This window comes from Mesoplodon bidens (genome assembly GCF_964165515.1).
Source record: "Mesoplodon bidens genome assembly, chromosome: 3".
NCBI classification, from domain to species: domain Eukaryota; kingdom Metazoa; phylum Chordata; class Mammalia; order Artiodactyla; family Ziphiidae; genus Mesoplodon; species Mesoplodon bidens.
Genome location: NC_138178.1, coordinates 73280006 through 73296339, shown reverse-complemented (window position 1 = coordinate 73296339; position 16334 = coordinate 73280006). Strand labels below are relative to the sequence as shown.

The following is a 16334-nucleotide window of genomic DNA, read 5'->3' as shown; positions in this document are numbered from 1 at the left end:
GAGTATTTCATTGTGAAAGTCCAAGAAGTACTGGTACAGGGGAAGATAAAAACCCAGCAACCCTGAACCTGGTGTCATACCATGGGGGTTTAAGTCCCAGATCTACTCCTGACATACTAACCATGTGACCTTGGCCAGCTCACTTACCTCTCATTTTCTTGACTGAGATCACACCACTTATGATTTTCTGTACCTCTTAAAATATAAGTTTCTATTCAAATGCAAGGTGAAAGTAATATTTTATTTATGATCTAAGTGGTTTAGTCTAAGGCAAATGATATAGAAGCCCTGAAAAAATATAAACTTACACTTCAAAAAGTGTGATCTTGCTCCCATGTTAAATTTTCCTTCCTTCTATTGCATTAAAAGAAATACAGAAAAAAAGAGAGATATGAGATTAGTGGAGCAGCACATAGTTTTCTGTAGTGTCATGGGATGGAAAAAACTAAGGATGAGTAATTGGGAGTTGTTAAAGTTATAAGGAGTTACGAAAGACTATACTTAACCTCTTGAGAAGAAGCAAGAATGGTCCTAGGAATTAAAAGAAGATTGGATTCCTTCCTGATAATTGTTGGAGAGGCTAAGACGAGGGCATAACAAGTTAGTTGGTCCTCCACAACTATGCTGCTTTGGCAAACAAAAAATTTTCTAGTTCACTGTCTGATCAAAATGTTAAAAATGGATCTGTCCACCAAAAAGTAGGAAATCTGCAGTGCAAATAAACAGAGGACCTGGATGACAAGTTCAAAGATCACCAGACACTCTGCAAGAAAAGCAAGTATTTCAGGACAGCAGAGTAATTTGCTAATTTGGAAGTGCAGTGGCACAATGTTACTTTATTTAGGCATTCTTTGACAAATCCAAACATGTGAGTAAAAGTAAAATTAACTGTCAAAAAGGAAGAACATTTTCAAATGTTCTCAGCTAGAGCTTAGTGGTATTGAGGGGCTTTCTTTTCCTCCCAATAGCAATAGCACATTGTTGGCCCAAGTGAAGCTGTTATTTGTATAAAAACCTTTTGGACAATCCATGAAACAGAGTTGGTCAAACTAACTCTTGAGATAAGGACCCTGCAAATGGTTATAAACATATGATCTGCATTACAGTTAGTCTTGGACAAAATGATCTTTATCAGATTTTGTCTTAAGTTTATCCAAGTCTTGACATTTGAATATTGTTTTTGCTCCAAAAAAATTAATGTGCTAATAACAGTTTTTTGAAATAGAGACAACTACAGAGATTATAGATGAACATTTATCTTCAGTTATCGTAACACTAGTACAGTTTTAATAAAAGGTTGGAGGTAATATCTATTTAAATTAAATTAAGAAAAAGAAAAGAAGTTTACTTTTTCTGAGAAAGCAAATTGATATTTTTCTTTGATTTCCTTATACCTTGGAATGAAGGCCTGCTATTAAAACTTTCAATAAACCTTCAAAGTAAACTATGCTATAAAGCAATATTAAGTTTGGTCTTTAATGAGCCATTTTTGCTATTTTATAGGCATTCTAAAATGATAATGCATCCCCTAGTCATACTCTCCTAATACTGCCAACAAAGACATGGGGATTCATATCCATTGTCAGACAACATGGTACATGGAAGATGAGCTGAGTTCTTGTACCGTCATTGACACTAATAAGCTCTGTGATCCTTAACCTCTCTTGATCTCAATTTTCTTCTTTGTAAAACAAATGTACTTGAGGAGATTGTGTTTCTAATTTTTATTTGTTCAGTCTAGATAATATTTAGTGTGCATTTAATTTCATGAACTCCCCCAAGAATCTGTAGCCCATTAGTGGTGACCTCTGAACAACACATTCTTTAAGAATCTTACCAAAATTCTTTATTCTAGAGGTGGGGCAAAGAAGGGGAATGGGGAGGAAAGACATACAAACACTACTTACTTTTCAAAAAAATGTCTGATAATTATCAAGCCAAAAGCATATGGAATGGTCATATATAAATGAGAGGGTTTCACAAAGACGAGCCCATCATGATCTTCAAGATCTGACCACTTTATTGTTGGAGGAAGCCAGAATCTTTCCAACCAAAACCATTCTTTAAACATCTGAAACATTCTAGAGAGATGGAAAAAGAATACATTAGACTTATAGGACAAATACTTAAAATTGAGACAACATTGACACCTTTACTCAAAATACCTAAACCAGAGAGTTTAGAACACAGGGTACTATTATTGAACAGAACGGAGTACTATTATTTACCGGGCTTCATGGAGCTTCATTGCATTAAACAGGAATTACTCTGCCAACATTCTCAGAAGAATTTCGGCTGTGGCATGGCAAACTGAAGTTTAACATACCACTGTTCACACTCTTGGCACAACACGTGTTAATATTATGGGTATGTGTCTTCCTCTTATATGTTTCTATCATATGAAAATTAATCTAACAATAATCTCTACAACTTCAACATGCCAAAGGCCAACTTCATGAAAGCTCCAAGTACGTATAAACCTTCGCTAATATCCTAAGAACTTCTCCAGGAGATAAAGGACAAGCATATTTAACTTTGTATTACAATAACGAATTCAAATTAGTCCATGTCAACAAATATTTACAGAGATTCTATTATTTGTCAAGCCCTGTGCTAGGCACTGAGGATGCAAAGATTAAAAAGACAGCGTTCTTGCCTTAAGGACCTTATATTCTGTGGGCAAGGCAGGCCTGACAGACGACTCTGACACACTTTTTTCAGGTACAGTGAAACAGGCTTGTAGTGGGTGCTGTGGGAACAAGGTGACCAGCACTGAGCCCAGCCAAGACGCGTCGGGAAAGCCCACTGGAGCAGATGATCTTAAACAATGTTCAAGATGTCTTAAATTACGGTAAGTGGAAGTAAACCAGGGAAAGGCAGGAAAGTGGCAAAGAGGGAATAGAAGTTTTAAGGAGAGAAAGTACACTGATCAAGTAACCAGAAACACAGAAGAACATTTAGATGCTCCAATCTCATCATTTAGGCTATGACAATTTTAATCTTGACATTTTGACCTTGAGGATGTTTTGATGTAATCCTTTAACAGTTCATCAGAGAAAGAAGTCAAATGTCCTCAGATTCACAGCAGGGTGGTCAAAATAACTCTGTCAAAACCTCTTGATTTGTAAATACCAGGTGCCCAAGGAACACCACCAGCAGCGTGGTTCCACCACAGCCTAAGAATCCAAGGTGTGGGATGCTGGGTCACACACAAGTGCTCAGAGTCTCGGTTTATTGTCCTGGCATAATTAGTAATAGTGCCCCTTCCTTTCAGAAGTGTCCCAGTTTGAGTAATAAATCATACGGCAACTCTCATCAAAAGGCTGGTGAGGGCTTCCCTGGTTGCGCAGCAGTTGAGAATCTGCCTGCTAATGCAGGGGACACGGGTTCGAGCCCTGGTCTGGGAGGATCCCACATGCCGCGGAGCAACTAGGCCCGTGAGCCACAACTACTGAGCCTGCGCGTCTGGAGCCTGTGCTCCGCAACAAGAGAGGCCGCGATAGTGAGAGGCCCGCGCACCATGATGAAGAGTGGCCCCCGCTTGCCACAACTAGAGAAAGCCCTCGTACAGAAACGAAGACCCAACACAGCAAAAATAAATAAATTAATTAATAATCTCCTACCCCCAACATCTTCTTTTAAAAAAAAAAAGGCCGGTGAGACAGTTCAGACTTGGTCACAGAGTGTCTGCAATCCAGGCTAAGGAGCTTGGGCTTTAACCAATGGAACCCAGGAAGAGTATTATGCAGAGGAATAAAATAATCAGATATTTTAGAAAGGTTGCTTGGGCAGCCAGGTCCTCTGAGAGCCCACGTGGTATCTTTGTGCCGATTAGAGGATGGTGTCCCCTCTGGGCAGACACAGCCCTTCTTGCCAGCAGAATGAGATCTGGGTTTCAGCCTCCAGAACCCCCGGCCGGGCACACACATGGCCACTCTCTGGCAGCAATATGGAGTACATTTCAGGACACAGGAAGACTGAAGAGCAATTAGGAGTTTGAAGCACTAAATATGGTCAGAAATTGGAAGCTGCAGAGAGCAGCGGTATCAGGGAGCTGAACCTGCTGATCACGCCATTTATGAGATTACACATGAGATCCAAACTGGGTAGAGAATAAAGAGAGGCCAAGAAAGAAATGAGATGGAGGGGAAAAAATACAAAACTCAGGGGACCAGAGGCCAAAGAACAAGTCTGGTAGGAGTGGGACCCAAGAGAGCGGAAAGATTCAATCAGAGGTGAGGATCAGAGTGGAGTATCAACGTTTCTGATTTCAGATGAGGAAGAATTCCAGAGTGTGGACATCAATATGCTTCAGAAAAATCCACACCAAAACCAAATAACTAACCACGGTGAGATATTCCCTACTTTATTCCATTTCTCATCTCCTGCTCAGAGACATGTGTGTGCAAAGTAGCAGGAAACCAGTCACACCCACACCTGCAAGCCTTGTGTGGAGAAGGAGAGGGGCTGCCTTCTTTTTCATGTATTAATCATTTTACTGTAACTTCTACCCTGGAGGAGGGTAAGTAGCATTAATACAGTCGCAAAATTGTGCAAATATGGTGGAATAAAGGTCATCAGGAAATATTTATTGAATACTTTCTATCAGTCTTTGGGTCTACAGAAAGGAAAGGGATGATCCTAGACTTCAGGGAGCTTACAACTGAGTCAGGACTGACCTGGATCTGGACTCGGGAGGAGACAGTGAGAACTGATGAAAGAGTTGTTAGGAAGGAAGAATTAACACACTTTGGCAAGGGAGCTGAGGATTCCAGCCTGGTTGCCTGGGCCATCTGACATAACTGACCAGAGGGAATTAAGAGAGGAAATCTGCATTGAAGTGCACAGCCAGATTGGGACTGAACAAGAGCAGGCACAATTCTTTGAGCAAGACTACAGCTAAAATTCAAACTTCCTACAGATCTTAGAAATGAGTCCAGGTCATGGGAGTCTCTCCTATAACAGACAAACCTTGTACCATGCCTGTGTCCCTCACTGCATCAGAACGATCTACTCCTGCAAGGGGAGATCCATTTCTTCCTAAAAGTTTGCCTCAGCATGTTCATTACTTTATTAGCTCCAAATTTAATAGACTATGACTCAGGGAACAAATAGCAATGGCAGTGAGTTAGTTTTGATACTATTATAATAATTATACAAAGTAGTTTGCTCACTCCTAAAATGCAACTCCAGGCAGTAAAGATTATTTTGTCCAGTGTGAAATATTACTAAATAAACAGCTTACAATGGTTATATAGGGGTTGCCACGCTAAATAATATGCAAGCAATGAAACAAGATTTGTTGAAAGCCTAGTAACTTTAACATCGAACAACCAAAAACATATATGGGGAGAGAGAAAGAACTCAGAAGTTAAGGGTGGCCCCCTGGAATATGTAGTTCAAATTGAGAAAAAAAATCTACACTATTTACTCTTTCTTCATGTGCTGCCACCAAACATCAATTACTGCTGCTTCAAAAGAGTTAAGAATCTCTTCTTCACAGGACATACAAAAATTAACTCAAAATGAAGCACAGATCTAAATATAAGGGCTAAAATAAGAACACTCTTAGAATATTATATAGGAGTAAATCTTCAACACCTGGGGTTAAGCAAAGCCTTCTTGCACATGACATCCAAAGCACAAACAACAAAATAAAAAATAGATAAATTGGATTTCATCAAAATTAACACATGTCGTGTTTCAATGGATACAATCAAGAAAGTTAAAAGACAATCCAGGGCTTCCCTGGTGGTGCAGTGGTTGAGAGTTCGTGCCCCGGTCCGGGAAGATCCCACATGCCACGGAGTGGCTGGGCCCATGAGCCATGGCTGCTGAGCCTGCGTGTCCAGAGCCTGTGCTCCGCAACGGAAGAGGCCACAACAGTGAGAGGCCCGTGTACCACACACACACACAAAAAGACAATCCATATAGAGGGTGTGGAGAAAAAGGAACACTCTTGCACTGTTGGTGGGAATGTAAATTGATACAGCCACTATGGAGAACAGTATGGAGTTTCCTTAAAAAACTAAAAATAGAACTACCATACGACCCAGCAATCCCACTACTGGGCATATACCCTGAGAAAACCGTAATTCAAAAAAGTCATGTGCCAAAATGTTCATTGCAGCTCTATTTACAATAGCCAGGACATGGAAGCAACCTAAGTGTCCATCAACAGCTGAACGGATAAAGAAGATGTGGCACATATATACAATGGAATATTACTCAGCCATAAAAGGAAATGAAATTGAGTTATTTGTAGTGAGATGGATGGACCTAGAGTCTGTCATACAGAGTGAAGTAAGTCAGAAAGAGAAAAACAAATACCGTATGCTAACACATATATATGGAATTTAAGAAAAAAAAATGTCATGAAGAACACAGGGGCAAGATGGGAATAAAGACACAGACCTACTAGAGAATGGACTTGAGGATACGGGGAGGGGGAAGGGTAAGCTGTGACAAAGTGAGAGAGTGGTATGGACATATATATACACTACCAAATGTAAAGTAGATAGCTAGTGGGAAGCAGCCGCATGGCACAGGGAGATCACCTCGGTGGTTTGTGACCACCTAGAGGGGTGGGATAGGGAGGGTGGGGAGGGAGGGTGACGCAAGAGGGAAGAGATATGGGAACATATGTATATGTATAACTGATTCGCTTTGTTATAAAGCAGAAACTAACACACCATTGTAAAGCAATTATACTCCAATAAAGATGTTAAAAAAAAAAGACAATCCATCGAATGGGAGGAAATATTTGAAAATCATATATCTGATAAGGGACTTGTATTTAGAACATATGAAGAACACTTAGAACTCAATAATAAAATGACAAATAACCCAATTTTAAAATGGGCAAAGGATCTGGAATAGACATTTCATCAAAGAAGATATACAAATGGCCAATAGGCACATGAAAAAATGTTCAACATCATTAGCCATGAGGGGAATGCAAATAAGAAACAAACCCAGAGATACCCTTCATTATACCCACTAAGATGGCTATAATCAAAAAAGATAACAATGTTGGCAGGATGTGGAGAAATTGGAACCCTCATATATTGCTTGAGGGAAAGTAAAATGGTGCAGCTGCTGTGGAAAACCGTCCGGCAGTTCCTTGAAATGTTAAACACGGAGTTACCATTTGACCCAGCAATTCTACTCCTAGGTATATACTCAAGAGAATTGAAAGGATTCATGCTACAACATGGATGGCTCTTGAAAACATGCTAAGTAAAAGAAGCCAGGCACAAAAGGCACATATTTTATGATTCCGGTCATGTGAAATGTTCAGAATAGGGAGACAAACAGTAGTTTAGTAGTTCCTTAGGGTGTACACGGGGGTGTGGGGGGAAGTGGGGAGTGGCTGCTAATGGGTTCAGGGTTTCTTTTGGGGGTGATGAAAATGTTCATAAATTGAATGTGGTGCTGGTTGCACAACTCTGTGAATATACTAAAAAAAACATTAAATTGCACATTTAAATGGGTGAATTATATGGTATGTGAGTTATATCTAAAATAAAAAAGTTAAAAAGTCTCCTTCTGACTTATATACACTACCAAATGTAAAACAGATAGCTAGTGGGAAGCAGCCACATAGCACAGGGAGATCAGCTTGGTGGTTTGTGACCACCTAGAGGGGTGGGATAGGGAGGGTGGGAGGGAGGGCGACGCAAGAGGGAAGAGATATGGGAACATATGTATAGGTATAACTGATTCACTTTGTTATAAAGCAGAAACTAATACACCATTATAAAGCAATTATACTCCAATAAAGATGTTAAAAATTTTTTTAAATAAAATAAATAAATAAATAAAAGTCTCCTTCTCAGCTTCATCCTCCTTTAACCTTTACATCTTTTAATCCATGACTCAGCCTGAACTTCATGCTAAAGCTTCCTGTCATCTCATTTAAGGGTCTTGAGTTTTACCTCCCAAATTCACCTGAGTCAAGGTTGTGTCCATGGGAAATTCCCAGGCGGTGCAGTGGTTAGTGCTCCGCACTTTCACCACCAAGGATGCGGGTTTGACCCCTGGTCAAGGAACTAAGATCCCGCAAGCGGTGCGGTGCAGCCAAAAAAGAAAAAAAAAAGATTGTGTTCATGAACCCCCCCCAAAAAAATAGTGAAGGAAAGACTATATACAGATTCAGACTTCAGCATGATTTTAAAGTTAATGGCTTTCTGGGAGAAAAAAAAAATTTCATGCTTTAAAAAGTAAAAACAGACTAACTCCTCTGAAGGAGAAATGTCTCTCTCAGATGACAGACTTTGGTATACAGTGTTCAGTAGACATCCACAGGTCAACAGTCTAGCTCTGGGCAGTGGGCTTTACTCATCCAGGCTAACCCTCCAGCCAGCCTCTCTACCATACTTGCTCCCAAGACGAGATCCAGGGCTAAGCAGAGAGAGAACTGGGAATGGCACTCTCCTCCTCTTTTCTGCCATTTCAGTCTAGTAGCAAGAAGCAAGTCACATTCTCTTAGCCTCTCAGTAGCTGTCCTAAGGCCACAGGCCTGTCCCAGGACCTCTGGCATCCTTTACAGTCATCTTTCCCTGACTCTAGTGTACAGGACGTGCTGTTCCAGAGGTAGCCCAGCTTCCAGCCCTCCTAGTAGCAGAGGAAATCAGCAATGTGTGTAGAGTTGGTACCATGCCTTTCCCACTGTGAAAGCCAAGACGGACAATTTTCCATCTGCTAGCCGTTGGCCTGGGATGGCCTGGGGTTGGCAAAATGGAGGCTTTACTCAGGACTTTGAATCTGGACCAGACCGGGATGAGCAGCATCAGCAGCAGATGGCATTCTGCCTAGGCTGTTGCTGCTGAGAAGACAGTTGTCATCTCTCGGCTTCCTGGCTTTCCTGATCACCTTAGTCTCTTGGTTTCTACTGTGGTCCAGGTCTGGTCCATCACCCTTCTTTTGGTGCTGAGTCACTTTCAGTGAAGCCTTTTGTTTAAGGTAGTGAAGAAAGAGGTGGATTCCATTGCTTACAATCAAGAGCACTGACTGATACACCTAGCATTATTCCCATTCTCCTTCAGGAGAAACGGACAGCTCCAATTCAGCTGTCTGAACCTTAAATTTAGCAGAAGTGCCTGTTCTTAGGATTTCCTTCTAAAGTTTAAATGGGGAAGCAGGAACTCCCTTGAGTAACTGAGGAGGGACTGGCAGCCTGTAGCATGTCAGTTTCTCCCTCTGGTTAGCCTTGGATCTCATCTTGCCCGCAATGGACACTTGTTGGTCCCCTTTTCTTTCTTTCTCTCCCATTTTTGCTCCTGTTCCGCCTACATTTCAAATGCGACAGTGGCACTCAGTCACTACTTAAGGGTTTCTTGGTTGTTCAGTGTAACAGAGGCTGCTGGCTTCCCTGACTCAGCCTTAAAAAGATGCTTGGTGGATGACAAACATTACCTACACAGTGAGTGGAATGGTACCTGTATGCTGTGTTAACTAACTATTGTGATATTTAAACAATCCTCAGATGGAAGGAGAATTAGAAAATATTGAGATGGAGAGATACCTGTGTTTTTAAAACCTCACAAGTTACTGCTCTAAAAAAAAAAAAATATCCTGAGCATTTGCAACAATGAATCAGTCATTCAGGAGCCCTGCCTGTGACTCAGTCACTTTTAAACACTCTGAGAAGCTCACTGACTCCCACATCAAACTCATAGCCCATCTCTCATCTTGATTCATTTGGCTGAACTCTAGGCCTTTCTGGCAACTGAAAATTGCCAACCGTGTTGACAACTTTTCCGTCTCTGCTTAGTGTTCTCTCGGAAGCAAATGTATTCATTTACTCCTTGGCCATTCTCCGTCCCTTTTTTTCTCATCAGCTACTCAAACTCCATTTTTTCCCATCCTTTGTACATTCTCTAAGTACCAAAATTCCTACTTACATAAAAAAAAATCTGAAGGAACTATAATTTTTATTTATATAAAAGAATCTGAAGCTATTTTTAAAAATAGGAAATATTTACAAGAAAAGTACCTGCAGTTATTTCTTTTTACTTTGGGGAAGTTCAGTAATGGAGGTGGCATCATAGCCCAGCTGTGTTTTCCCACTAATACTGTGGAAATTTTAAACCCTATTTTCAACTCCAGCTGTCAGTAGTTTGCAGGAAGACAATCTAATGAATGTAGGTTTTTATGACTCATTATTTTCTGACCTCATGGATACAGAACCCATCAGGGTGAAGGAAGCCTATTGAGCCACTTTCTCAGACACACACCATTAAATCTGACCTTAGGACTTGAAGAAATAAAATCATCTGGGTTACAGGTTTATCACTATTTGAAGCAACATTTTTGTAAAGTTCTGAAAAAATGTGGTACTCAAACTATTGCTGAGGTAAGAACTCCAAGTCAGGCTGAGTCTTTGGACAGCTTCTGGTAACTATCCATCTAATCCCTACTATAAACATCACATCAGTTTAGAAGATAACTCTACAGAACATATCTCTTGGATAGAGGGGAGTGACAAGAAAGTATCTCTACAGAACAGAAAATATCTCTCAGATAGAGGACAGTGATGAGAAATGGGAAGTTAGGAAAACAAGTTAAATTGAACTAAAGGCATATTCCTGAGCAATGCAGTGAGAGACACTCTTGAATCAGTGTTCACAATTTCTGAGTATTATTATGGTTGGAAGATATGAGAGTTGGTGAGAGTTTTTGTGACTGGGTGACCAGCTGGATTACAGAGGGACCAGGGTTCTCTGGTGAAGAGAAAGTCAGCTCCAGAAGAGCAAGGACCTTGTGTGGCTCATACACTACTGTATACCCAAAGTTTGCCACACAGTAGACACTATACAAGTGCTTGCTGAATGAACTGATGGAGGGTTTACTGAGGCTGGAATGGAGTTTTGAACAATAAAGGCGTGACACCATGGCCAGAAATTATATCTAATTTATTGATAACTATATACAACTTCATTTTCATTAGTTGGAGAACAATTTTTAAAATTTGGTGTAGGAGGTCAGGTAAACATGTTTATCTACCTTTAGTCTACCTTAACTCTACCAACTCAGCCAAAAGAACTGGTTTATGTCTTTAAGATAAAACACAAAAGAAAACATGAGCAGCTACTTGCTTCCTGTGAACAGTGTAAGCACTGAGCCAGTTGTAAATTCCAATTCTGAAAGCATTTTAAGTTGCGCCATTTCAAATGGATAAGACAATGCAAATGACAGAGCAACTTAACTCTGAAGGATATTTATTATGACTAAGTTAGTTTAAAAAAGCTAATAAATGCCTGGGCTTATAACTTTAGAAAACTGAAGAGAAGGAAAAAAAAAAACCCCTATACTTTATGTAAAGAAGTAATTAACTTACAACAAGATAAAAACAATTTTAATTCCCTCATATTGAATTTTACAATTATACCAATTTAAAGCCTCAAAGAAATTCAGAACGAATTTAGAGATGAAAAGGAAAATTTCAGAAGATCTGTAGCAGAAACATGGTATTGCCTCAAAGATGCCATTGAGGGGTGTCAGGATGTCCTAAGTATCCATTGATTTTGCCTTTTAGTTACAGACCCCCCACCCCCACCTCCAGTTTAACCTGGCACGTGGCTGCCCTGCCACACGAGGCAACATTTCCCAACCTCCCTCTAGCACGGCTAGGTGCGGCCATGCGTGACCATGTCTGGGTCAATGACACAGGAGTGGGAACTGATTTGGGTAATCTCCCTAAAGACCAAGCTGCATGTCCTGGCTTCTCTCTGTCTTCCTTCCTGACAGCTGGAAATAGGGATGACAGAACTGGAGCAATTTTTGAAGCCAATTAGCACATTAGCCCTGGTCCACCCATATCTGGACTGTTATGTACAAGAGAAATAAACTTTTATTTCATGTAAGTCATTAGATTTTGACCCTGTTTGCCTGCTCTGTGAAGTCTGGTCTCTTTGGTCCCTTTACCTATTTCCCTTTGCCAGCGGGCCCAGGACCTTTCTAAGTAGGGAGTGGTGGAGAGACACTGCAGGAGGAAGAAGTTTTGGTTTTGGCTCTGGTGCACTCCCAGTGAAGGCTCCAGCAGCCCCCAGCAGCCAGCAGAATCCACCAGCACCTTCCTGGGGAGTTTTGTGGCCAGAGTGTCTCCAGCGAGACACTTCCCAATGAACAGCACCCTAGAGGGCAGATTTCCCGCAAGTTTCTGAGGGCTAGTTCCATAGCCAGCCAGTTCTGCTGGTTTTCCATAGTGACCCCTCAGTGCCCTCTTCATCAGGGTCTGCACATCAGCCCTGGGGGCCTCTTCCTTGTGTACTCTATCTCCGCCCCAGGGGTCGTGACTGCTTCCTATAGCTGTGATTCCTATACTCTTTAGAGTTCTTCCTACTGGTCAATCCTTCATTCTCTAATCCTGATTGACTTGAAGGAAAAGTCCAACAAACTTTATGTGCTTACTCTAATACTAATTAACAAAAGCTAAAGTTATATTGAGCAAATCAAAAAGACCTCTGAAATTGAAATTAGAAGAAAGGGCCTTCTCATTTTGCCCTTCTAATACTGTATGTAGAGTTCGCTTATAGAGTAAAAGTTGACTTGAGATTTTAGGAAGATGTGCTTCTGCCTTTTTGCTTCCACTGATTCCAAAGCATAGGTTAATGTCCCCATGAGCCAGCTATCACTTTCTTCTAGAACAATACTTTTTCATTGTTAGTACACATTATGGAAAAATTTCCAGCAAAACGAATAAATCCCTAAAATGCCAACAAGGCACTTGGCATCTGTACGGGGTCATGTTCTCTCTCAAGCGAAGGCTCTCTCCCCTGGTGCTGTTCTCTTCAGGCCATGTTTCTCTTGGCTCTATAATAAGACTTCACAATATGCCTTGATCTAGGTTCCTAACATAAATATCCCCTTCCTAACTCAAATAATGAGCCAGTGAAGTTTAATTCCTAGAAAAGCACAGGCAGGGTCACCGTTTGCTGTTGTGTGCACAAGAAACCCCACCTGGGGATGGGATGGCTCTGCCGGCAACTTATTGCCCAAAACAACTCCAGCTGTGTTTGGAGGCAGCTCTCACCTTCCTCCCCCTGTGTGCACTCTTCTGTGAGTGAGAAGCTTGTGGCATGGCCCTGGACCACTGGACCCCTGCCTGCTATTCCAGGCTCACTTGTGCATCCCCTTCTCCTCACTTTGTGATCCCACAAGCAAGCCGGTCAGCTTTATGACCCTTAGAGCAGAAGGGAAAGTCCTTTCCTGCCTCAGGGCATATGCATAGACTATTCCTTCTGCCTAGAATGCTCTTTTCACCCATCTTCACCCTACTCTCTCCTCCTTATCCTTCAAGTCTCAATTTAAGTATCTCTAAGATCTTCATCAAGACTTTCCATGACCCCTGGCCCCCCATCACTCTTACAGCTAAAAGAAATATTCCTGTTAGATGCTACCATCACTCCATCCTTTTTCTTCATAACATGTATCAAATTTGTAATTATATATATGTTGATTTGATTAAAGTCTGGTGCCCTCCCCAGACTTCCAGATCCATGAGGGCAGGGACTAAAATTGTTTTTACTCACAATAGCACCCATAACTTGGCATACGGAAAGCGTACAAACAGTACATGCTAAATAGATATTAAGGGAGCCAGTATAACACAGTCGTCAAGCACATGGACTCTGGAGCCAGACTGCCTGTGTTCTGACACTTAACTAGCTATGTGCCCTTCGACAACTAACTTAATGTCAGTTTCCCCAGCTACAAAATGGAAATAATAATTGTACCACCCTGATGAGGTTGTTAAAATAACAAAGTGAGTAAATATTTGTAAATCACTGTATTACATGCCTGTTAAACGGCAGATTGGAGTCAAGCTATCAAATACCAGGTTGCCCTTCTAAAGAGAGCAACTAAATGAACTTCCAGGTCCTAAAATCCTATAATTTACACCTATTAAATTAGAAGACATTATTTAAAAATAATACTCAGTGCTAACTATGCTATAAATGTCTCATATATATCATTTACATATAAATGTACATTCCTATGTTACTGGTGGCAACGTAAATGATACCACCCTTTTGGAATCGGATAATAAATTTTAGGAGTCACTAAAATGTTCATGCTTACCTAGAAATATGTGTAAATTGGACAGAAAACTTTTTAAACTATAGTTAATAAATAACACTTCAGTATTAGTAAATAATGGATTTTTAAAATATGGAATGTTTAAGTACATTTTTAAATGTTAACTCTATGTAATAATAATCAATTAATGCTAAAATTGTAAAATTTATAAACATGAAAAGTGTTATGACACGTTTAAAAAAGAAAATTCAAAATTATATCTATACTATGATCATATGATGGTATATGATCTCATATAATATACTATTTTAATCATAAACATATGTGTGTAAAGACAAAAACTAGAAAGAAACATGAAAAAATAACTGATATGCTAGAACAATAAAACTCTGCATATTTAAGATTTTAAATTATTGTTTTCCCAGTATGCACCCAGCTTCCCATAGTAAAAGGTGTTATTAAGGTGATTTATTTCACATTAATATATTTTAAGAGGCTAACTTTTTAAGTTAACTTTTTAAGTTAATGTTTCATATACAAAAACTAATAGATGATTTGAAGTAAGGCAAGTTTGCTACCTACACAAAACTTATCACAGCCTTTTTACACACACAAACAGGTAACTGAAAATTTAAAATGTGCTTCCTTGGTCAACAGGAAGACAGGCTCTTGTGACCTATCTATAAACTGACTTTAGATTCTGGAGATAATAAAGATAATGCAGAAAAAGCCATTTAAGGAGGGAGTATTCACCAAAAAGTAATTCTCCTGGATGCCTCTTCACCTTTATCGGATCTCTGGTTCATCTCTGTCCTGGTCATTAACTGACAAAGATTGCCAAAGGCCAGCTCAGGAACAAGAGAGGTAAGTGACTGAGGAAGTTTATTTAGACTGGTAACATGGATAGGAGCTTGCAGAAAAACAGGTATGACTGAAATAAGAAGGATGTAAAGCAAAGTTACACAATGGATAAGTTTTAGAAGAATGCAAATCCTGGGGTTCAAAGAAAAGGGGTCCAAGATGATTGAGAAGAAATCTATGAGAAAGTTACATAGATTTGATAATTCTGCCTTCAGAGGTAGAATTCCCTTTCCCTCTTTCCCCTGTTCCCGCCCCCCTTTTTAGTTAACTTTAGAAGTCTAAAATATAAATTAACAGCTGGATAACCAGGCAATGGTGTTGCAATGTAAAGAAATTTTAACCCAATTACCATCATGTCAGCATTTCCTTTCCAGTTGCTGTTAAATATGTTGCTCCTCTCCGCCGTGTCCTTCCTTGCAAGCTCTCCTCCCTTGCCTGGTGAGTCACACATCTTGCTTCATAAATTACGCTGTTATTAGTCTCAGGCACAAGGGACTGATGCAGGCAAAAGCAAGGGAGTTGAGAACCTCGCTGCTGCTAGTGAGTCACAGAGGAACCCGAGGCCAGGCCCTGATTCTGTCTCAGGTTTTCCCACTGGAGAAACTGGAGGATTGGCTGGGTGCAAAGTCCTCCTGCGCACTGTGGCAGGTTCTGCAGAAGCTCCCCACTCACTTAGTCTCAGGTCAGGAAGACCACCATACAAATCGCAAGCCTGCAATTTAAGAATTTTTTAAAAGAGTGCAGTGCTACATACACTGCCTCAAGTAGCTCACTTTCTTTCAAACAGCTGAAAAAGAAAGAACCTTGGCTCTGGCGTCAGACAGCCCGTTCAAGGGCCAGACCTGTCAATAGCTAGGTCTTGGACAACTCAATCTCTGAATCTTCGTCTGAATTAAATGGTGCTAATTCTACCTACTGCAAAGACCTGTTGTGGATTAAGAGTGACTAGGTATGTATGTACTTTACCTGAATACGGTAAAGTACAGAATCAATGTTATGTATTGATACTATCTTATTATCCTGACTTTATTGGGTAGGGGCAAGAATCCCATGTCAGGCTGGTTTAAATAATAAGATTAAATGCTAAGTTTAAAAAGATTCTCCAAGGGAGAGGAATGGGACATCTCCTGCTCCTTCACAGCTGCCTTCCTGCCACTATGTTCACATCTCTCACTACTGGGAAAAGATAACTGGTTTCATATTCTTCTTTCAGTAAAGGAAGCCCACATAATGGGCACAAACTCTGCTAAACAGAGAGTCTGGAGACAAGTCCTGGAGAGGCTGTCTTGTATACAGTCACCTAGTTCCAACCTTCCCAATGGTCAGACTCACCTGGGGGGATGCCCAGACCTTCCCCCCACAACACACTGGGATAGAATTTCAGGACAGGATGCGTAGGAACCCAAGGCCTATTGGCTTGTCAAGAATAG

At 40.5% G+C, this 16334-nt stretch overlaps 1 protein-coding gene across 1 annotated transcript in view; it reads right to left on the bottom strand.

Annotated features, from left to right (window-relative positions):
* CERS3 (ceramide synthase 3) overlaps window positions 1–15339 on the bottom strand; it is a 98321-nt gene extending 82982 nt beyond the window's left edge. The window contains exons 1-2 of the mRNA XM_081230174.1: window positions 15254–15339; window positions 1908–2081 (exon numbers count right to left, since the gene is read on the bottom strand). Of these exons, the coding sequence (XP_081086300.1) occupies window positions 1908–2080 (173 nt within the window). The 5' untranslated portion in view covers window position 2081; window positions 15254–15339. The remainder of the gene's footprint in view (window positions 1–1907; window positions 2082–15253) is intronic.
* Between the last annotated feature and the right edge of the window lie 995 nt (window positions 15340–16334).